The following is a 23,946-nucleotide window of genomic DNA, read 5'->3' as shown; positions in this document are numbered from 1 at the left end:
GTCCAAGGAGTGGACACCAAAGCATTTCTTGTCAAAAATGTGAAACTGAAGCGCAACCTCAGCTTTCAGCTCACCTTCTCCACTACCATAGTTTGATGCATCAGCCCCAGCCTGGTCCTACAGCCAAAAATGAATTTCTCCTGGACTTCCCTCTCTTGACAGTGCTCTCCCTCTGAGTGGGTGCAGTGGCTGCAAGGGAGGCACGAGGGACTGGACTCCAGTCATCCATAAGAATCTAGTTCTCAAGTGACCACCATCTCCCCTGGCTCTCCAACTGCATAATCCAGGTCCTGTACCACACAGTACCTCACCATCCCCTGCTACACAGCTGGAAAGGGGCTGGACACAAGCCAGCTCTGTGTCAAGGCTGCTAAGGAGCCAACCATTGCCCTCATACTCCCTAAGAAAAAACTCACTCCTCTGCTAGGCCATGGTGAGCTCTTGCTTGTTGATTATTTGTGGCTGTGATTATTGATGCTCTGTGCATAACTGTGTCTTACAAAAACCCTAACAACAACCTTTGGAGTGATGCTGCTGAGGCACCCGATGCTGCACTGCTGACACGGTCCTCTGGCTCACTGCTTGGTGTAAAAGCCCCAGCAAGGGGTGGCAGCTCTTGTCACCTTCCTGTCATCAATCAAGTACACACCGAAGTGGATGGCACGAAAAATGAGAAACCTCACAGCAGCCTTTGACGCCAGCCTGACCTAGGAATGAAATACTTGTTTTAACTTGAAAATGCACAGCATCCACCCCAAGCTTTCCTGCTCCATCACAGAAATAAGGGTTGGGAAAGGACTCCCAGAGCACACGCAGGCAGGTCCTGACTGCTTTGTGAATGACTCATAAGGAACACTGTAAACTGGAAGTAAATGCAACATGTTTTATTTGAGGTTGGAATAAATTACAACTGTAAAGCATATTTTATTGCTTTATAAATTGTCTGTTCTTAAAAGGCATTAATATCAAACATAAACAAAACAAAGACACATTTGATTAACAGTTCAGTTCTCCTAAGCTTCATGAACAGCTCAGTAGGGGGATTTCTTTACATGATTGGCTCAGAAATTTGACTTTGACATGCATTATCACCATTCATAAGTTTGAGTGGACTGCAGATGTGTTCATTTGCTTTAAGATATAATTTTCTCTAAAATATCCCATTTAATACCCAGTCCTTCATTCCCTACTCAAATACAAATCCCACTGCTTTTGAAAAATTCCTTTGAAACATACATGGGATTTTCTGTCCCTGCAGAAGGAAGACTTCCAAGTCCAAACCAGGAATGGGTCTGACCCCAAAACTAAGTAAAAAACCAAACTCCTCCCAGGTTAAAATAGTGAAATCCCATGCACAAAAATTGTGTCCTTTCATTCTGAAGATTCTTGCAAAAACACTCTGCATTATCTGAACACACTGATGTGGAGAACTCATATTTTTGTTGTACAGATACTACCTGCCTGAGGCAGGTATGAATTTTGCTCATCACCTGTGCTCTTCTAGGTGCAAACAGACCCAGGCAATCCAGTCTGCCCTGAGCCCGGGGGGGGGTGAGAGGGTGCTCACAGGGCTGGGTGTGCTCAGCTCTGGGCAGTACCCAGCCCTGAATGCACAGACACCATGACGGGGTCTGGCTAGCTCCAGATAGGTAAGACAGGCAGAAAGGAGGTCAAAAAGTCATTTCCTCAGCCTCCTGGGGAGCCACAGCTCCCCAACACCAAAAAGGGAATGAACATTCATAAGCAGCTCTCATTGCACCATAAAAAAAAAAGCTTCTGCCAAGGTATCCTGTCCCACTCTGACCCTCTTGCACAGCCAGGGCCATGTGCTCCCCATGCCCTGGCTCCAGAACAGTGTCTCCATGAGCCATTCCTGAGCAGGGAACATGCACCTCTGCTAGGCTGGGCCCAGAGCAGCACAAAATGAGCTGGACTATGTCCTGTAAAACTCTCCAGAAACAGACACCAAGACTCCAGTCTCAACTAGCCCTTGGAACAACACAGAAAGCTGGCAGAAAATACCTCCAGGGCAGCTTCTCTTCCTGCCACAAAACTAACTTGAAATATAATGAGCCTCCAGTAGAGAAATTCTTTCTAAAACCATCTAGGTATCACTCAGGAAGCTCCTCTTAAGAGAAATATTTCTTCTCATAGCAGCCTCTGATGTTCTTGCCATGCCTACAGGAGCACAAATAGCTGAGTGAGATGCTAGAGTATTTTACACTATACAGCTGAACGGGAATGGTTGTCTATTACTGGATCCAAGAAATAAATGTTGAACTTCAAAGAAAATACTATTAGATTGATCCAGGTCTGATAGCAGTTTTCATCAAAAAAAAAAAATCATAACATCAGAATTTCAGTAACATATATAAATTTCATATATTTTATGCAAAATCTCATTAAGAAAAACCAGCAAACAATCTTTCTTCTACTAAACATGGTTTCTTTAGAAGAGATTTGTTTTGTGCCATGAGGGATATCCAACTTTGATCTCTAAGGCACACAACAGATTTCAGGTGCTGCCCATAATGGCTTCCAGCAAGTCAAAGGACAGGGGCAGAACTTTGGTGGGATTATCTGGAGCTGTGGCAAACTGGGCCAATTCTTCAGCACCTTTCAGTATCCCACTCATTCAGGGAATGTATAACCCTGGTTTAGTTCCCAGCCACATGTTAAAGTGCTTAATGGAGAGGTGGGGAACAGCAATGCCCCTTCCTCCACCTCAGGTCCTGGCTTGGGAAAGGCTTGTGGAAAGGTGGCTTTGAGGCTGCCTTGTGCTAGCAGGATGCACTGCAGCTGGGACACGGGTATGCACATGGTGTGTCCTCATTCATCTCATCTTAGAGAAACATCAATCAGAAACCTGCAAGCTTTTACACTCATCAGTCATCTCGGTTATGCTCACTGAGAACAGATTCTTGGCTGGCTTCTTTTTTTCCTTAGCAGTTATGACTTTTGCTTTGAAGATGACAAAGGGGAAAGCTCACCTTCAGGGAGAGGGACAAGCACAGACATTTGCAAATTAAAATGCATACACGTCAGCCACCCCAGCAGTGACCTCCATCTGCGCTTTACGACATCTTATTATCTTGAACCTTAATTTTTCAGCCCTTTCAAAGGTTCCTAGGAGCATTCCTTTCTATATCAGTGAGATGTCTCTGGGGGCTCTACAGAAAAAACCTAATGAAAGGAACCAATTGTTGTCACCAGCGTAATTTACAGGGTAAATTCAAGCTACAGTCACTGGAGGGAGCAGACTTGCTCCATTTTCTGGTGCAAATGTCATACCAAGCAGCAAGCTGAGCACACTGAGAAGGAATATGGGCTAGTTAGTGCACTGGACTGGGATTTCGCAGATGGAGGTAATTCACTTTCCACTTTTTCTTGAAGCAATCAGAAACATGAAACAGATTATATTAACGTTAGGGTGCTCAAACATTTCCAGCTCAGCAAATACCCCTAAAATATTTCCCCTCTCCAAACAGCTCTTAGCAGTTTATGCACTGCCTCTCTCAGACTAAGAACAACAGACAGAAATCTTCTAAGGAATCACACACTTCTAGGGAAAAAAACAAAAACAAAAACAACAAACTTCAGGATTGCTACATCTTGGCTAAGGCTCATTTGCCCATCTGCAAAGCTTCTTTCACCTCCTGATCTTCACTCCTGAGCTGCCCCTTTGCCATGCACTTGCAGTCAGAGAGAACAGGACCTCCTAAATACATTCACATCTTTATTTCTAATTCTCCAGCTTTTGCATTCAGCAAGGCACTCAGGCCAGCACTGTCTCAAGCAGTTCTGTTAAAGCAGCTTCGGACTGATTGGGGACCTGAACTGAAAAGCTGATGGGACAATCAGTGAGTGCAACTGAAAGCAAGGCTGTTAACCAGTGCATTTGCTCACAGGGAGGGCAATGTTCAGCCATTCCACCAAAATATGGCAGATATAATCATTAGTGGTTATCAAATGCTCTAACATTTCACAGACCTTTATAAGTGCTGAGCATTTCATTTGGCAGGACAGCTATGCCTGAGAAATCAGCATATTGTTAGAAACTGCCATTTCCTTCTCCTACAGTCCTTCCCACCACAAAGCGTCTCATGGAACAAACAAGTGTCTATACTGTGATTATGCCAATGGAGGAACTGGGTCAGACATGGATGCCAGCTGGATTGGACCCACAGAGAAGATAAATTATTTAGTCAAGCCAAAACTAAGTCACTTGATGCCAGGCCCAGTGCTCCACCCATACTACGAGAGGTTACCGAGTAAGGGACATAAATAATCCCCTGAAGGAACTGATGTATCATGAAGGACAAAGAGCCTCTGAAGCTATGTGTAATGGCATAAAGCACAAGTATACTACATGTTTAGCTCTGTCCCTGTTTCTCTGTCATGAGGGCAGTGGGTTGCTCAGACAGTTGTCTTCTGGTCAGCCTATTACATTATTTCCTATAGAAATGCAGGTAAAGGCATGTATATTATTCAGTAGTAGAAAAGAAGTCTTGCTTTACATGGGCTGAGAGAATGTTTCTTATACCCAAATGAGATTTTTGCATACGTCTGCATACTCACCCAGATACTGCCCCTGCTGTGCTCCATGCCTGAATGTCATGCCCCGTTGCTCTGCGTAGCAGGCATGTCATACGCACACAGTGACCCGGTACAAGAGCACATTCTGCAAGTCAAGTCTCAGGCAAAAATTCACCTATAAAACCTAAGTGTGTTGGTTGTTTCTTGCAGTGAATTGGGCTTTCACTAGGAATTAACATAAGCTTTAATTACTAATCTTATACTCTGTGCACTTGCTTATTTTCTTTTCACAGTTCAACCATTTTCCTCCCTAATACTAAAACACTGAAGTCTTACATAGCGTTCAGAGCATTATTTTCTGCTGGCTGTGTTTTGCTATGCTCTAAGCCTCCGTCACAATGCATGCAAAGGATAATGGCTGAATTTGTAATGCTTTTAACTAAAAAAATACTTTTAAAAACATAAATTATTTATTCTTCTTTGTCCATTGTTTTAAGCACTGAATCTTCTCCCAGGATTTTACACAGTTCATTCAGTCTCTGCTGCATTTTAGGAATTCCTGCAAGCTGGGATTCCAGTCTCTGTTTTTCCTCACTCAGTGACAAACGGATAGCAGTGTCCAACTGCTCGAAACGCCAGCCGCCTTGTCCGTCAAACTGCAGCAAGTGAGTGTGGTACTTCCTGCAGCAGAAATTAAAACATTAGTCATGGCTCAGGGAACAGATGGTTCCTTCTTGCATGCAAATTTGGATGTATGTGTCTCTTTTCAAAGTTGCCTCTCAGGAATTTGAGCTGTCCAGTTCTGGATCACTGGGTAACACTTTTGTTTCAATGCCTCGTCATCCCAGGACACTCTTTCACAAGGGATTTGGGTATTTCAAAGCCTGTCACCAGGACTGCCCCAGGCCAATAGTGAAATTCAGCAGCTGCCAGCTGGAAGCAGCAGCACTGGGGTGGGCTATCAGCCAGGGCAGTCATTGCCCCTGCAGTCCACATGGCCAAGCTCTGAGCCCCTCACCTGCAGGGATGCTGGCAGGAGTGGGCAGTAGGGCCATGGAAAGTCCACTCATCACCTGCTGTCCCTGGCCAAGGCCGCCTCTTAATGCCTCCTTCTTAGAAACATTGTGGCTACAGTTCCCTTCACTACAACTTCATCAGATGCCTTTTTCCCCAGGAGCTAGAACAGCAGCATCAGACAAGGTTCATTTCTCCCACAGGAATTCTAGTCCCATTTTTTATTTACCTCCCTTTCTGACAGATGCCTTATCTCCTTAGCAGCAAATACAGTGAGGCAGGCATGATGCACCTGATCCTACTGATAAAACTCAAGTTTGTTCAAATTGCACCTCAGTTTGCTCCCCTGTGTCTTATAAGGTTGGCTAAAGGTAACTGTATTCCTAAAACATGGTTCAATTTGCAAGGGGCCAAAATAAAAAAGTCTGTAACGGAGTAACAGATCTTTCAGTGAGTATCAGGGTGTGTGCACTGAAAATATTCAAAGGTGTACATGTGGAGTTTGTCGAGACCTGACAAAACATTTTTCAGGAGGTGCCAGAGAAGAGCACAGAGTTCCCTCAGAGCTGCTGGTATGACTGCATAATTTATCATTATAAATTATAGAAGGTAAAATGCATCACAAAACACTGATTGTAAATCTCATCCAGGGAATGTGAGAGTTTTAATAAACTCAATGGCTTATGACATGGGACTGAAAAGACTAATATTCACCACTTTTGGCATATTATCCTTTGTGATACAAAATGCTTAACCCATTCTTCTATTTTTCCCCCACCAAACTCCCAAAAAATCAAGAAGCTGAATGCTGCAGATAGAGAGCACAACTGTTAAAAAAACAGACATAGTATTCCTTTGGAAGAAGTATAGTTTAACCACTTGCCATGTTTCCCATCTTCTCCCTGCACTGGTAAACTCCCCCAGGACACCTCACGTATCTTCTCACCTTTACAGAATAATCTGGTAATACCTGTTGTGGCTGTGGCATAGACTAATTAATTACCTCTTACACATCTGCATATTAATAACTGAAACACATTAAAAAATAAGAGGGATGAATAAATACCTTTCAAACAATGAAGAAAATCCATGCTAAACTAATTTACATCACTACTGTTGTAGACAACTTATCTTAGAAACTGCAGTAGATATTGACTAAACAACTGCCCCAGTACAAAGAATAAAGGCCAATCCACTGTTTGTCAGAGAGCTAAAAGCAAGGACCATGATAAAGCCCTGAATATACTTACCAAAGGGAAGGTCTGTGTGTTATGGAAAGCAGGGATATCCCAGCAGCTTTTGCAGCTTGGAATATCTTTCCTTCAACATCAATGCTTACAGCACTCGTACATTCATCCAGCAATGCATATTTAGGCCTTTTAAAAGCAGATAAAGAACATTACTCTTCTAGGTTTTGGACAGTACTCCCATGTACAAGGTTTAATTGAAAGAACAACAGGAAGTAGAAAGCTATTTTTGCTAGACAGCTGTCTCTTATTTACAGCTGGAACCTGGCTAGAAACAACATGAAGTTTCCATGCATTATTCAGGTGAAAAGACAACTTCCAGGAAAAATGAGGTTTATTTCCTGTCCCATTTGAGTACACAGTGATCTAACTTCTATGTCCTAGTCTGACCTAGTATTATTTTGTACTCAGCAAGTTATCCAGTAGCTGAAGCCAACTTGAAGCTTCCTATCCACTGCTATGTAAAGATTTGACTGCCTTTGTGTGCTTGCAGTCTCCAAAATCAAAAAGCCTAAGGAGCTTTGCTTTCAAACTCCAAGAGCTTCTTGCAACAGTCCATCACACTTCAGCAACATTTGTAGGAGGGAAGATTCTTGTGCCTGAGATGTTAAAGAAAGAAATATCTGGAAAAGGTACTGCTATGTTGCTAAAAGCAAAGCTTAAGAAGCATTATCCAAACCAGAGACAGAGCTTGAATGAATAAACAACAAGATTTATGCAGGTCCTATGCTAGACAGTGTTGCATACTGCATGCAGATTATAGTCTACTACTGCTCAAACTGTAACAGAAAATCTGCAAAGCTCTTCCTCATTTTCAAATGCTTCTTTAGGAACGAACCATAACACTTACTTGTGGTAAAACATCCGGGCCATGCCCATCCTTTGTTTTTCTCCTCCTGATAAGACATCTTTCCAATCCATGATAGCATCCCACCCTTTTAAAAAAAATGCAAACAAAATGAGTCAGGACAATATAAGTTTATGAAGGAAATGCAGCTTCACTTGCAACACCTCTGCAATCTGTAACTAGAATCATAAAGAGCATTTCAACTGCAGAAGAGACAGCTCAGGCTACTGAATCACATCTTCTGAAATACCCCAATCCCTATCCACTGGCAATCAACTGGAAAAATGTCCCTTATATCATGACAATTTTGAAAGTGGAATTAAGACTTTTTGGTCATATAGATATTGTCAAAAAACTTTACTTACCATCTCTTTGAAAAAAACCTCTTTGACCTGTATATAATTAGTAATTTTATTCTGTCATATTTGTTTCACGGAATAATTCTCTATTTTTTCTTGAAAGGTATGAGTGGAAATTTAAAAGCAAAGTAAAATAAATAAGGTATAAAAAATAAAGAGCAGTGTCAGGCAAAAAAAACTGTCAGCAAACCCAACAGAAACACAACTGCAGACAAAGGAATGTATCTGTGAACACAGACAGGCAGCAAAACTGCAATCAGACAGGAGAACCTTCTATAAAAATTTCCTACTACCTTGTATTTAAAAATAACCCACAACTATGCTATAACATGGGGTATCCGTATTTAATATTCTGCATGGTCTCCAATGGATTTATTTCTTTATCACTTTCAGGTACATGCAACAGGAGCATGAGGCATTTCATCTGTGATCTTACAGCAGCCTGGTGTTCTGTGAGTACTTGAGCATGATTAATTCCTCCTACTGAAAAAAAAATAAAGTAACAAATTTCCTTACTGAAAATAAGTTTTTAGTCAAACAATCCAGATGGATAGAGTAGCAAACTAGATGAGTTTTCAAAGAGAACATTGTGGATGTAGCAAAAAATCTGATAAAATATTTTTCTCAACAGATCATCTATTCATAAGACAAGCAGCTGAAGCAGGGCTGAGAGGAAGAGAACATTTTTTCAGATCAGCCCCAGAAATACTGTAACTAAAAAGTTAGTAACACAGTCAAAAACCCTTTTCTGCCATTGCCAAACTTAAAATAAATATTTGCCAGAAACTACTATAAATAAGATAAAGCAAGGAAGGTGGGCGTGTTATTTCTGATACCTGAACAAATATGAGACAATGGGGCTTGTGAAGGTGCAGGAGGCTTGGTACTGCTCTGCCTGTGCTTGGTGCTACACCAGGGCTTGGCAAGGACTGATCAAATATCAGTGAAACATCTGATGGGGGGCTGTAAGACCAAAACCAGTAATTGATAATGACAGAGACTAAATTTCAAGACTTTGCTCTACATAAAATTAGAAAATAAAATGTAATGATTTTTTAATCAATATTTATAAGTTAGATTTAAAAAACAGGCATATGCAAGAAAGACATCATTTTAGTGATCCTATAGTTGTTCCCTATTTTCCTTCCATTCTTGTTTAAGGATGCCAGTGGGTAGCCTCCATTCCAGGAGCACTAGAGTGCTTTCTAGCAGCAGGCTCCCAACAAAGATGGAGTTGTGTAGTGATTAACTGAATAAACATGTGGATATACTCTGGTAAAGGGAACAGATACACACACAGCTTGCTATTGCTGAGCAGTCCCAGTGCTGGGACCTCACAGAGAGCTGGAATGCTCTTCCACCAACACCTTGAGCTTCCAAAAAGCACGGTAAAACACCTGGAGCACTCCCTTTTGGCAAAGGGTTCTAGCAAGGGATGGGAATGGTTCTTCACAAAAGCCATAGAAACAATTACGCTTCTGAAGACACCACTCAAAGTGCTGCTTCTGTTCTGTTACTTTTAAGCTGAGAACACAGATGAGCTTCAGGACCTGGATCTGAGCTAGGGTGTGGGTGGGTGTTGCATGTGTGCACATGTGCGTGGGGGAGCAGTGCCTGTGTTCATACAGTTTCTTCCTGATCAGTTGGTTTATAAAGGGTTATCAAAAGATAAAAAGGGAATGAAGTTCAAAAAGAAGCATCCTCTTGTCAGCAAAATAATTCTATTTACTCTAAAGGTGTAAGATTTAACCTTTGTCTACCAGGATACAATGGTCATCTCTGTGGTTACTTCAACTTACATTCTAACTGAGTATGATATGTGCATCTTGTCTCTTCCTGCCTAGCACCCTCCCTGAACTCTCCTGTTTTCCACTTGGAATGCCTCAAACAACAGATAAGGAAGTGTGCAATTTTATATTATCCCTTTAAAAACTCTTTTCTAATGTCTAAGTAATTTTGTCTGAACACTTAGGCATTGTAACTCACACTAAACTGACTCTCCCCCGTCTGTGAACGATAGTGCACCTACTTGTCTCCTGTTTCTTCCTGCTGATATGACACAGGTCAGTGAAGGTACTTAAGTGTTCTGGAAATATCAGCCAAGTCAGTGGCTTAGGTCACCCTTAACTACATCCACTTCAGAAATGAAGAAATGAAATGGCTCACCCATGAATGCAGCACAAATCTCTCAGTAAGTGTAAGCACAATCCTTGCTTTCAGAGTCCAAATTCCTTGCCCACCTTCTTGTTATGGCTTTTGCAGCCAGTAAGACAAAGAGCATGTTTAATGTGCTGGGGCACAGTAACAGCAGCAGAAATATATACAGCTGCCAGCAAAAACTAGTGATAGCCTCAGGATAGCAGCATTTCGTTTCCTTGCACAGCTTCTTTTTTAACTCCTTTAATCTCAGTTTTCTGAAGGAAAATGCAAACTGTATTTGGCAAAATCCAAATGGGTTACTTCTGGGATCCATAGCCCTCTGCATCCTTCATCCTTGTGAATCCATGCATTTTCATGAGCGTTCAGCTGCCATGAAAAGATAAGCTTGAAAGTTCCTTTTTCAGGTCTACATTCCAATGCACCTTATCAGACATGGACTGAAGGACAGAAGAAAGGCTAACACAGCAGATCACAGCCAGAGAGTCCACCCCTGCCGAGCTTTTGGGCACGGAAGCCTCTTTCACAGTGTATGTAAAGAGAGCCCAGTGCTGTGCAGGATGAATATGCAAGGACAACCCGGAGCTGAGCAAGGAACAAAGAGACCATGGATTGCATGAGCCCCAGCTCAGCATGACACTGCAGGGATTTGTGTCCCTGGATTTCAAAGCCAGTGGAAAAGCTGGCAGAGCTCTCCAGAGTTCCTGCTGGTACCAGTAACAAAAGCAAATTCAGGGCTAAAGCAATCAGGTGAAATAATCTCAGGGAGAGGAAACGGGCTTGTCCGTCTGTTTATACATGGCCTAGCACAAAAGCTCCCTGGACAACACCCAAAGATATGACAAATGCACAAAATAATGAAGAATAATTATAATCTAGGGTGCTGAGAAACCATAAACAGGTTGAACTTGCTCAGTAATGTCGTCAGCCCCAAATGGACAGGCCCAGTCACGCGTGCACAGCACAGCTCCACGGCCTCATGGCTCCTCTCATGTGACAGGCTGTCAGCAGCCCAGGGCTGCATCTCCACTGACACTTGTTAAATATACACAGATTTTCAAAGCAGGTCAGAAGGAACTACTTCATATGTATGTACTGCATATCTCCATGCTTTTAGCTCCCATTTCTGGACATGCTTTTTCATCACACACGGTGAATACAACCTTCATTTTGTATAAAATTATGGCTCTGATAGAGCTAACAACTTTACAGGTGTTGATGGGGGCACCTTACAGATAATAAAAAGCTAAGTAACGAAATAGCGTTCGTCTAATATCCAGGTGGTGAGAAAAACATTAGTATGGGCCTCAGTGGAAAGGGAGCTCTGCCTCCAGCAGCAAGGGGGGCTACTGCCAACAGCCACTGCACCGGGTTCTTCCAGGGCTTGGGCTCAGGAGCATCCAGAACAGTGGTGCTGGGGAGGGGGGTTGTTGTTTTGGTGGATTTGATGTATTCTGTTGATACCGACTGAAAAATGTTTCATGAGAGTAACAGAGAAGCTAAATGTCAAATTGGGCTATTTATTTTACTAATTTCTAACTGGATCAGACTTTAATGCCAGAAAAAGAGAGGAATTTCTGTCATTGGCAGCAACAGAAACAACATCAGACATAATACTTGGAATGTGGTGATCCTTGTACTGTTGCAATGTGGAAGTAACAGCTAAAAACAGTAACGTCATTCCAGAACAAATAATTCAAGTCAAAGTTGTGCACCTCTGGCTTCATCTGGATTTTTCATAACTGCCCACAAGAAGCACAACACAAAACTGCAGAGTATCAGATTATACACACATGACATTTGTGATCAGTTAAAGCACAAGAGGTTTATATGAGATTTTTTATTATTTCAGAAAGAAAAAAGTTCCATTTTTAATAAAAATATTTTTAGTTTAAAATATTATTTTAAACAAAATAATAAAATAAGAATTGGAATTAAAAAATACTAAGCTATGTATAAATGAAAAATTTCAACTATTCACTTTCAGCAAGTATTTCTGTCTTGCTGGTTCAAAAAACCCCAGAACATGCGTCTTTATCCCAGACCAGGAGAGCTTTAAAAAATATCTATGCACATGAAATCCATGTAATGTGTCAAATCATATGTCACAGATTTCCTCTCTGCTCCTACCTTGGCACTTGTCCCCTGTAAATGCCCAAGAAGAGAAGGGAACAAGTATATTATGGTCCTAAAAACTTCCTGGTATGTGGTAATCTCTCTCCCTGTTTTCCGGCTTTGGCCACTTCTGTTGCTTTAGATCACAAAGCACCTAAGACACATTTTTTCCTAATATTTGTTTGTGCAAACTTCTGCACAGTGTGCCCTTATCCTGAGCTTCAATATAGCACCAGTGAACATTCATAGTGTCCTACAGCCTTTACAATAGATTGTGTGTGTTGTGCATGTGCAGTCAGACAGGCAGAAGAGCAAGAACAGGGTCAGCAATAAGTACTTTCTTTGCCATGGAAATCAGCATGAGACTGATCCAAACCTGGGGTTTCAGTGACTGTAGCCACGGCATCTTGGACATGGGGCACAGTGACTGCCCCATCAGCAGTTACACACTCCAACTTCAGGGTCAGAAACCACAACCATGTGCACTTAGAGACTACTGGGGTGGTGGCTTTGGCCACCAAGGATCACGTGTTGTGCAGTCCAACCACAAGTACCAGCACACAGTGAATGCACACTCTCCACAGTGACTTCTTGCCACTGACAATTTAACTGCTCCTCCTTTTCCAGCTGCCTATTCCAACATTCCTGCTTGTTCTTCTGCCATCTGAGCACCTCACTTAGTGAAGTAAGTGACTCAGGAATACTAACAGGAACAGTTGTAGTGTCAGTGTAGGAAGGAGAGGCCTTCTCTGCAATTGTTCTGGCCACTGAGCTTAGCTCTGCCTACTTTTTCTTGTCTTATAGGATCAGATTTAAATAATAACATGAATCAGAATAATGGCAGATTCTTATTTTCTACTGCAACAGTCATTATTACATTCTTAATAAAGAAGCATTAACCCATGGTGGAGAAGTATCTTTAGGTATACAATTGCTGTTATAAATGATTACTGCTTCCCACTCTAAAATGTGCAGAAAAGACTCTGAAGTATCTACACATACTTTAGAAAAAAAGACAGCTTTTTGCTCTTTACAGAACAACAGGCTGCCATCCAGGAATGGGAATTTAGACATTGTCTTGGGATTTCCAGTGGTTGAAGCACTACTCTGTGTTGTCAGAACAACACTGAGACTCACCAAGCACACACAAGGCAAAGTACCTGATCAAAACCAGCACTGACAGCTGGCATAGAAAGGCAGGGTACATTCAGCACACCCCCTTAAAGGGGTCTGAAAATCCTTTTTCTTCTCTCTAAATGTTACCAACTTTGTCCTATGTCTGTTTTAAAAGCATCATGATGTGGAGGAAATTGAAACTAGAGATTAATGTCTGACAGGAAAAAAAGGATAAAAAATATTGCTGTGCTTGGGGAAAAAAAAAGCCATGAAATGCTCCAGTTCCTTAGACACAAAAGAAGCCTTCAGCATCTTGACATTCATGTAATATATATATACACACTGTCCCCAACTCTGAGAACAAACAATGCTGAGAACACATGGCAACTGAAACAGCAAGCAGTAGATGGCAACATTCTACTGCCAGCCAGTGTTGCTTGGTTATTTGTAACTTGCTCACTCTGGTGGGGTGGCCTCAGACACTCCTTTTCACGGCACATAGCTCTGCTGATCCCACAACTAGGGAGGTGAAAGCAGATCTGATTCTCTCTTCATTCACATGCTTTTAAGTTGATGTAGTCAGTGACATTACAGTGTTTTAAGACAGTTTCTATGAAAATCAAGGAAGGTAACTGATCCCACAACACCAGGAAAAGACTGGCCATCACAAGATAGTGAGGATCTTCAGCTTGGGCATGGATTTACCAGGGAGGGGAGGAGCACACAGCTCTTCTCCCTCTGTTGGCATCAGGAGCAACAACCATGTGTCTGTGCAGCTCCCACAGCCGCAAAGGTCTGAATCCAGTTTTGCTGGTTCAGTTAGTAAAGGTCAGTACCACTAAGACACACATGCAAGGAATGGATTTTGTCAACTTTTTAACAAAAATATGAAATTTACCTCCTTCTCTTTGAACTATGTGGTAGAGATGAACCATATGCAGAATAGACTCCAGATCTTGATCTTGGTAGCCTTTCTCATGCATGTCTTCCACTGAGTCTGGATAGATGACTTGATCTCGTAGTGTTCCAATGGACATGTAGGGCCTGAGGGACAATAAAGTAAACTGGTAATCTGAGGATGGCTTCAGGTGAACACATCTTGCTGATGCTCTATGAACAGAGTATAAGGCTTTAAACACTATGTTGCTAAAGCTGAATTTATCCAGTGGATGCATTGTGGGTAAATATTTTTCTAAACTTACCTTAGTAATGTATTGTTTCCATAACAGTTAATTACATGGTAACAACAAGGGTAGGTAGCATGGAAACACAATGACAGATTAGGCAAAATAAATATCCACTTCATAACCCATTTTGAATGCTTTCCCTTGGAATCAGCAGAGCTATACTGTATTCAAGGTTTGGTACTCTTAAGACATTTAGAAATTGATTTAAACGCACACATGTTAAAATCAAGTTGTAACAAAAACACTGCAGCTCAAACTGGTAAAGAATTCCAGGAGAGACACAAGTCAGAAAGGAGAGCACTGAAAACCTCTGCACTGAAACCCTTCTTTCTCTACTATTCTGGAGTGCAGAATTTGGATTGGGCATAATTTATCTGGCTCTATAAGCCAGTGTACCACCTCTGAATTGCAAAGTAGCACACATTAAAGGGGCCGGTCACCTTAAACCTCCAGCACCAGCCTCCCTTTGCCAAGTAGAATGCTGTCTGTATGTGAAGCAGCTTCTTAATCACCACATTTCCAGACCAGGTAATACCATCTATCTTACTCAAACAAGCTGTCTCCAATTTGAAGCCAGAGTCCCCAGTCATGGCTGAGGAATGGCTATGGCCAATTGCCACAATGTCATGAGCTGTGATCAGCCTCAGGACCCAAAAATCCTCCTAGTCTCAAAACAAAGAAAACTGCTCATAGCTCTCTAAAAGATATCAGGCCATTCAGGTTAAGACAGCAAAGGCAACTAAAGACACATCTACTTAACCATTTCCTTTGCTGGTTTAATGATTTATTGTGAAGGACAAATATTCATCCTGTCTCACAGACACTGCTGATAGCTCTTGGAAACTGGAACCACCTCAGGAACAGTCTGTGGGATTTTGAGTTTGGAAGGGAAAGTCAGAGCCAAAGAACAGTCAGGCTCCAGATTCTGTCCTGCTTTCTGTGCCAAGTGCTCCACAACTCCCTCCGGGTTCATCTGCTAAAACAATACTAGTCTTATTAAAGCTGTAGTGCCAGGGGATGATGATAAAGAGGAGCAGTCAAAACTGGGCCAGCAATGAGGAGGCTTCCAGGCAGCTTGCTCTTGCCACCAAGAACTGCTTCCAACAACTTCACAGTGTGTTAAAAAGCAGTCAGTTTTCTTCCCTAAAACTCTCTGGACCCATATGGTGGGAAAGTCTCAGCCATGCAGAGGCTTTGCCTGGCAGAGATACCTCAGCAAATTTCTTCCCTTCCCTTGGAGGTGTCTGCAGAAGGGTGGATCTATCCATTGTTATTCTGAGAGTCCCTAAAATACACCACAGAGTAATGTGAAGGAACTCACAGTGCAACAAATGAAGAATTACAGAACTAAAACTGCCATATACACTAAAATTCATATGCAAACTGGCATCAGCTGCATTGGTTTTAGTGCTGCAAACATCCATGGTGAACTGCCTGTACCTGCCTGTGGTTAAACTACTTTCACCAACAACTGGGTGAGGATGGGAAGGGCAAGGGGTTCTGAACTCTTTGCAAATATTTGGTCATCTCTGTGTTGTGGCAAGCACCCAGATGGAGCAAAACCAGAACCACAAGTCAAATACAAGCACTGCTTGCTCCTCTTTGCTCATTGTTCTACTCCCTGCTTATTGTGTCAATAGTACCACTCTAGGCTGCTGCATGAACACTAGCACCAACTGCAGTGAACCACTTACATTAATTGTGATATTGCAAAATCTCAACTCTAAACATTAAGTAACTTCATGAAGTAATGAGCTATTACATATCCACAATGCTCTCCATCTAAAATCCCAAAGGGCTTGACTTCTTGCATGGGTAGAAATCACTTCACTTGCTCCAGACTGCTGCCACCTCTGGGACAGAAGAGCAACTCCACCTGGGCTCACAAAGATTTAAATCAGCGAGTAAGGCTTTGTAATTTAGGTGAAGCTGCAGGTAAGGGCAAGGAGGACAGAGCACCTATCATATAATTTGCCTGGGGTTTAATACCTTACTCTTGTGAAGTATGATCCTGTAATGACTAGCAGCTCTGAGATTTAACCTATGGCAAAACAGGGAAAGCGATGCTCAAACGCACTGTGCCAGGACACTTGGTGCCATGCTGTTTACTGAGTCACCAGCACTGCTTCTTGGCACAGCTGCATTTTCCTTCTGACCTCACAGCTAAACACAACGGAACTACCAAGCATGCCTCTCTCCACCTAGTTTGTAAAAATTACAGAAAAGCCCAGCTTGCAGTGGAGCAACAAATCCCATCAATTACTAACTAGCAGAAAATAAGAATGGCTGACAAGGCAACTACTGTTAAGAGGCAGGAATCATGCGTCCAAAGAGAGAGTTACTGGAAAAAGCTTAATTATATACTATACCAGTATATAATAGTATATACCTATATATAAAGTATATACAGAGTCCTCAACTGGAAGGAGGGAGACTTTAGTACCAGTCTTTTTTTCCCAATGCTCTCTAAGATAAAACCCAGTAACTATCCTAACCCTTCAGTAGCATTGTAAAAACGTTTAAAGGAGGTTCTAATCTTATTTGGGTGCCTGCTCTCAGGAGAGATACATGGGTTTAACATTTAGCTCTCCGTCTGCCACCTAAGCTGCAGGAAGTGGCAGAAGATGAGATATACATTTATACATAGAGATTCCTGTAGGTTAACTCTAGGTGGCTCCCTTTACCTACTACATAGATATTATGGACCATTTTCCAAAAGCTCAAACATCTAGGGGATCCCCCAATATTTGAATTTTCTATCATCTTATCAAGATCATAATTTTACAAGCTGCTATACTTTGTCTGGAATCACCTCAGCAAAATTCCAGTTATTGCAATGCATCTGCTTTAGATTAATAGTAAAAATTCCAGTTTTCACCAGCAGCAAATATTGATCAACAGTGATCAACAAGAAACAAAAGCCTCCACTAATTAACCAAATTCTTAATTCTTCAATGACATTAATAAAATTAACAAAAAAAAACCACGATGGCACCACCACTACAAATTTAAGAAAATAAAAGGTTTGAATGAACATGAATTAAGTTTTTTTTAAGTAGTGTTGTATCCACTGCTCTTGAACAGAAGGTGCTATCACCAGTGAGTTAAAAAATAATAAATAATACTTATCAAAATTTAAAAACCACAACAGGCTGTTTGTTTATCACACTGTGTCTAGTTCAAGGAATTTTAGGGCCAGCTAAAGTTTCAGTAACTGTTCTAAATATATAAATAATTGATCTGTCTTTAAACTACCCTACCCTGAACTTAGCTCTCCCGTCATACAGAACTGGCCACAAACATCCTCTAAATATTTCAGATAGATCAGTTACCTATTGGAAAATCCTACCAGAGTGATGAAGACCATAATGCCAAGGAATATAATTAACAGGAAATCAAATGCACAGTATGAAAGGCTGAATTCTCAATGCATATAATTAGAATCTGGTGTCAAAGGCTGAAAAAAATCAAATTAATCACTCAGTGGATTTTTTTTCCTTGTAACAAAGCTGTGCACATTTCTACAAGAAAACAATCTAGGAGAAAAGTGCTATTCATACTCAGGTATCATCTCATCTCATGATTTTTTGCTATTACCTAGATCATAGACAGAATATTACTAGAACTGGTCAGACAGTAAAAAATGTTTAAGATGAGCAATTCACATAATTATTCAGTTCAGTCTGTTTGTATCTTGTGATAGGCAGAGAATACACAAAAACACACGTATAATTAAAATCAGACTGTAACAATTTAAAATTTTAGTAGCTATTGCATTCTGAAATAATTATACCACCTGCAACGACTCAATCAAATGAAGAGAAAATATGTCCTTTTTTTAAACTACCTCTGGCAGTACTGATGATAAGAGGATTATCTGGATGGATGATCACAAAGATCAATGAATTGAAGAACAATGAGCTGTTCTGGATAAGGTTCCAGCCTGCCAGTCCCACCAGGCATACTCCACCCTAAGGGGTGCTTCTGAGTTTTATCACAGCAGTGTAACACAATGAGCAAGGCAGTTTCCCTCTTCTAGAATGATCTCAAATTAGAGAGAGAAATGACACCTTATTTCACAGTGAAGAGGAAGTGTAGACAGCAAAGCCTCTAAAGAAAGGCTAGTTTTGCTCTGGGTCTCTACAGTGCTTAGTTGCCCATGGCATAACTTTTTCCATGCACTGTGATATGAATACACAAGTATTCCTACAGCAATAGTGTGTCTGCAGTCAAACACCTGCCAACAAGTGAGAAGCCACACACTGCACTGACTTCCTTCTCTTATCTGCTGTGAAACACTGCATTACACAGGACAGAACAAGACAGACAGAATAGAGACACACCATGTATATGGATACATGGAACATTATTATAGATGTTTTATAAGCATTATTGGAATGTGACGTGGCTCTTCAAGGGAGCTGTAGTAATAGCAGAAACTGAGATCGATCGGGTATAATTAATGCAAGATATTAGGCAAATAACTAAGCCTGGAAAAGTCTTCCCTCTTTGGAAACCCACACTCCCATCTAAGCTATGTAGGTGCACACATTATGAACTGAAGAAAAAAATCCCACCTGCTACATTCTCCCATGAGACCGTGACATAATTAATGACTAAAGAAGAATGAAGTGAAAACCCTGTGTTGTGGGGACCACTCTGCATTGTCAGCAGAAAAGACTCATCTCACCTTGAAGTTACTCTTGTAAGTCTGAGTTAGTTAACCCTGGCCCTCTCTGTAGTCAGTGGTATCCTCCAGTGAACTGGTCCTAGGACATAGGCCAAGCAGCTGCAGTGACCCCAGCTGGAAGACTGTTGTGCATTATAGAGTTGGTGACCTGTGGAACAGTTGCCTTGAGTGGTCACGGGCCTGTGCTATACTTTGCTGCACTGTGTTGGGTTGTGCTGCATATACAGCTTGGCCTTCAGGCCTGTGCCGCACTGCACCTATCTCCTGGCTGCAGGATAAACTTTGGCAGCTAATCTTCACAGAGGAGCCTGCAAGCAGCTCCCACCTGGCACCAGCAATAACACCGCTGGCTTGTCCTTATCTTGAAGTGAAGCAGCATGTTCTCATGGTAACATCCTTTGGTCTGACAGTAAAAGCAACAAATGGCATTGTTTACTCCTAAGAAAATCCTAGCAGAGTGCTCAGGAACCTTAGCACAGTGCCAAAGAACCTTAGCACAGATGGGCCCAAGCATAGCATATGCTGTGCTGTGCCTAGAGGCCTGTCTGATGCTGCACAGTGCTGGGCTCCTGGCATCTGATGGGATTCAAGTACAACACAACTGGTGAAGGGACTGGAGCATCTCTCCTATGAGGAAAAAGAGTGCTAAGCCTGGAGAAGTTTCAAGGGGATCTTATCAACTTAGATAAATACAATTTCACCCTCCCTCAACTTAGGGAGGGTGGAGAGGACAGAGTTGGGCTCTTCTTGCTGGTGTCAAGTGACAGGATCAGAGCTAATGGGCACAAACTGAAACAGGAGATGCCAAATGAACATCTGGAAACAATTTTTTACTGTGAAGGTGATCAACCACTGAAGCAAGTTTCCCAGAGAGGCTGGGGAGTCTCCATCCTTGGAGATACTCAAAAGCCATCTGGACATGGTCGTGGGCAAACAGGTTTAGCTTGCAGGCAGTCAAACACAGAACTAGAACTTAAGAAATGTGTCAGCATGAGCAGACCATGGAGAAGCTGGGAGAAGGCTGAATGACCTTGGAGTCCTGGAGTTTTGGAGCCCAAGACACAGGGGCAGAAAAATGGCAAAGCCTAAAGGGCATGGCAAGAATTACTATCCTCACTTCAAGAAGGAGGTGTTAGCTATGTCTACTACCTGGATTTTAAAAAGCATAGGGCACCGTAATGGAGTTTCTGATTGAAAACTATAGTAGGAAGGAGGAGAAAGGACTTATTCCCAGGGAGGTTGATACAAGTTGCTATTAGAGCTTTCAGCTGTCCTTCCTTTACAAAAGCCAGCATCCGTTTAGTCTTTTCATATCAACCTTTTTATGTCAGGCAGATTTCATAGTTTATGTTTCCCAGTGCTTCCCATTGTTATGTAACCAAATTGATTCTCATTACTTGATATGCATACGGCATTTGAAGTGTGCTTTATGAAGCTCCTAGGTAAAATATTATTGAAATAGTAAATAGTTGCCATTCTGTTCATCTGTCACAGATCCTTCATTGCACAATTTCAGGGCAGGTGCATTAAGCTGGAGGTAACTGCTCAAGCTGGACAGAGTAATGGGAGCTTAGTGCAGAAACTAGGCCATGTAAATGCAACCACCATATTACTCCCTAACGTGTAACTTTGTCTACACCACTGCTAAGCTACACAGAGTTCTCAGTCAGCCTCTAGGTGAATTTGTTCCCCTGGCACTACTATCAAAACTAAATTTTGAAGGCAAAAGAAGTTGTGGATATCCCATTCCTCTAAATGCTCAAGGCCAGGCTGGACAGGCCTTTGCACAACCTGGTCTAGTGAAAGGTGTCCCTGCCCACGGCAGGGGATTGGAACTGGATGGTCTTAAAGGCCCCTTTTAACCTAAGGCATGCTATGATTCTATGAGCTGCTCGTATCAGCAAAATGAAACTAACACAGATTAAATAGACTGTCATTGTTTTGCAGGATAAATCCTATAAACACCAGCCATGTATTCAGTTCTTGCAATCTATTAATGGCTTTGTAATTACAATGTGTTTGTCAAGCTTAATCTGACTATGTACTTAAAACAAAAGTTCAAAGCTTATTTTTCCTAGCTTTTAAATGAAGTTTCATAAACAGTCTGGCACATAGATCACTGGAGTAGAAGTTGAGTATGTATGAACATATCTCAATTCCTCACCTACATTTGGTCCTCTTGGTATCTCCCATAGCCACAGCTTGCTCCAAACATGCCCCAGTCTGAAGGCACTGAGGGACCAAAACCCTGGAGAATGCTGAAGTCCTTCACAAAGATCAGTTTAACAGTAGCCCTTAAATGTTTTATTTATATAAGTACAATTTAAACCTAAGGTAAGCCCCAATGCAGCAAGTTGACTATATACATCAGTCTGGAATTTATGCAACACTTTCCTTAATAATAGAAAATACCTGAAAACTCTGCTTTAATCAGCTGAGTCTTCTGTCTGGGCAGTAGAGAAGACATCTGGCATGGCTTGAGGGAGAGTAGCAACTAGTCCACAAAACCATTTCCCCACCTCTGACTATCAGTGTTGGTAAATTTTATACACAGTGTCCTACCAAGAGGTACTGCCATTACTTGTGAGCAGTCAGCACATAGACCTAATAATAAACATTCAAACTTTACAGCTCTGAGTGAGCCTTCAGTGGAAATAGAGAGGTTTCACAGAGATCCTAGCAGGCAAAGCTTCCACCAACCTAGAGGGCAGCAAGGCAAGAACTTTTGTGCTCTATATGAGGCAAGATGGAACTTCCATCAATCAGGAAGGATAAGTGCAAGAATTTCTACAGGAATGAGAAAAAGATGAAATGGAAGAAGCTGTGCCCTGGCCAAGGAGAGAGCTTGACAGCCCTCTCAGATGCCAGGCCGCAGTTTCTAACAGCAGAGCTGAGGTAAACTGTCTGGAACTGATTAATCTCAAAAGAGGAAAAATAAGATACAAAGTAGCAGGCAATCTTTAAACCATATCTATAGCAAAATAGTATGCAAACTATTAAATATAGTATGAAGTGTGTTGTGTTAGGTTTTTTGTTAATGCTTATCTATCAAAGACCTTTTTCTCCTCTGTCAGGTAAGTGGTGAACTTTGGAAATAAACGCATTGAAAAGGACCATCAGGAACTTGATAATAGCAAGTCCACAGACAGATCCAGTGTGCCAGGGAGCAGGTATCTGTACAGCATGACATGAACTGATGGCAAAGTATCGAAGGAACAAGTCAATGTGGTGATGCACTGTCAGCAAAATGCTGAAGGGCAATGACAATCACTGGTGCAGTGTTGGCATGTGCAGAGTACAGCTTAATTCCACCTGACTCAACTAGAAAGACCATAGTTAAAGACAGAACAGTATTAGCTGAAAATAAAATACAACACAGGACAGAGACATCTGAGCTAATCGAAACAAGATGAGGCAACAGAATCATAGAGGCATATTTGAACAGGACTTTGTTCAGGGTACTTCTCCAGCAGACCACACACTAACAAGAAAGTAGTCTGATACAGAAGAACCACATAGATACATATTCCATTTGCACAAACTTCGGTATGTCATATAGGGTATCTGAAAGTGAAACACAGCAATTTTGCAAGATTAAATTGTTTACATAATCAAGAACTGTTTCAGGATGAGAGTGGCCACTAATAACTACTTTGTGCTTAAAACAACATTGGAGTTGCACTATCATCTTGGAATTTTCATGTGCTTATGATGTAAAATTTACTTTTATTTTATCACTTTATTATTTACATCACTTAGACTTGAAACATTCTTGCTTCATTCATCCACATGATGAATATCCTTGGACTACCTGAGGCAAATCACATCAGACATTTGGATTACTCAATAGAGGTAAGGAGAGGAAAAATATCTCTGTGGCTGATGTAATTTCATTTTGTATCCAAAGATATTTTTAGAATATAGAAAGAAAAATGCCAGATAGGAAAAGACTTGTAAACAAACCCCAAATAAAATACCAAAATTAGAGCAGACATATGCAAAACCAAACAGCTTAGGAGGGCCAGATAAATCTTTAAACTGTTCTATTCCAGACTGTCCTAGCATTAGTAAGAATGCAGCAAGACACAGGTATATAAATTTTAAATGAGAAAGAACAAACAACATTTGATACTAGTTTATCTTTGGTTATCACCCTTTTAGTATTTGATAACCCTGGTGTTGAAAGAAAGAAATGTTAGAGATCTATTTGAATGAGCAATAGCAAGAGAGAGAGAATTCAGAATTGGACCATTGCTGTGACTGCTGAGAAAGTGGGTAGGTCTTCTACTAAAATGGCAAACAGAATAACAAAGAAACCATGCATGCTACTGGAGAAACACACCTCTCACAAAAATAACCAAATTACAGTAAAAGCAAGCTGAAAAGAAAGAACAGTGACAATAGATGAGGAGAAAGAAGTACAATGTATTACTCCAGGCTCTATGGGAATCAGTCCTCAAGAAAGAGAAAATGCTGATGGACATTTTAGATATGTGCTGTGCTTGGAAGACTCAAGAGTCATGATCAAAGGTTATGGAACTAACAGAGACTGCATGAGACATTCTGCCATGCAAATAAGACAAAATGACACAGCAGACATAAAACAATTAACAACTTTTATCAATAACTCAGTGGTAATTAGAGTTTTACTACAATTTAGGGTGCAGAGATATTGAGG

General features: G+C 41.4%; 1 protein-coding gene across 1 annotated transcript in view; it reads right to left on the bottom strand.

Moving 5' to 3' along the window:
* Nucleotides 1–863: 863 nt before the first annotated feature.
* The window catches only part of ABCD2 (ATP binding cassette subfamily D member 2), a 39,687-nt gene continuing 16,604 nt past the window's right edge, over nt 864–23,946 (bottom strand). The window contains exons 7-10 of the mRNA XM_068189719.1: nt 14,290–14,435; nt 7,648–7,732; nt 6,801–6,926; nt 864–5,217 (exon numbers count right to left, since the gene is read on the bottom strand). Of these exons, the coding sequence (XP_068045820.1) occupies nt 5,007–5,217; nt 6,801–6,926; nt 7,648–7,732; nt 14,290–14,435 (568 nt within the window). The 3' untranslated portion in view covers nt 864–5,006. The remainder of the gene's footprint in view (nt 5,218–6,800; nt 6,927–7,647; nt 7,733–14,289; nt 14,436–23,946) is intronic.

This window comes from Anomalospiza imberbis, chromosome 5, assembly GCF_031753505.1.
Source record: "Anomalospiza imberbis isolate Cuckoo-Finch-1a 21T00152 chromosome 5, ASM3175350v1, whole genome shotgun sequence".
NCBI classification, from domain to species: Eukaryota; Metazoa; Chordata; class Aves; order Passeriformes; family Viduidae; genus Anomalospiza; species Anomalospiza imberbis.
The sequence above is the reverse complement of the archived record's forward strand: the minus strand, read 5'-3'. Positions and strand labels throughout refer to the sequence as shown.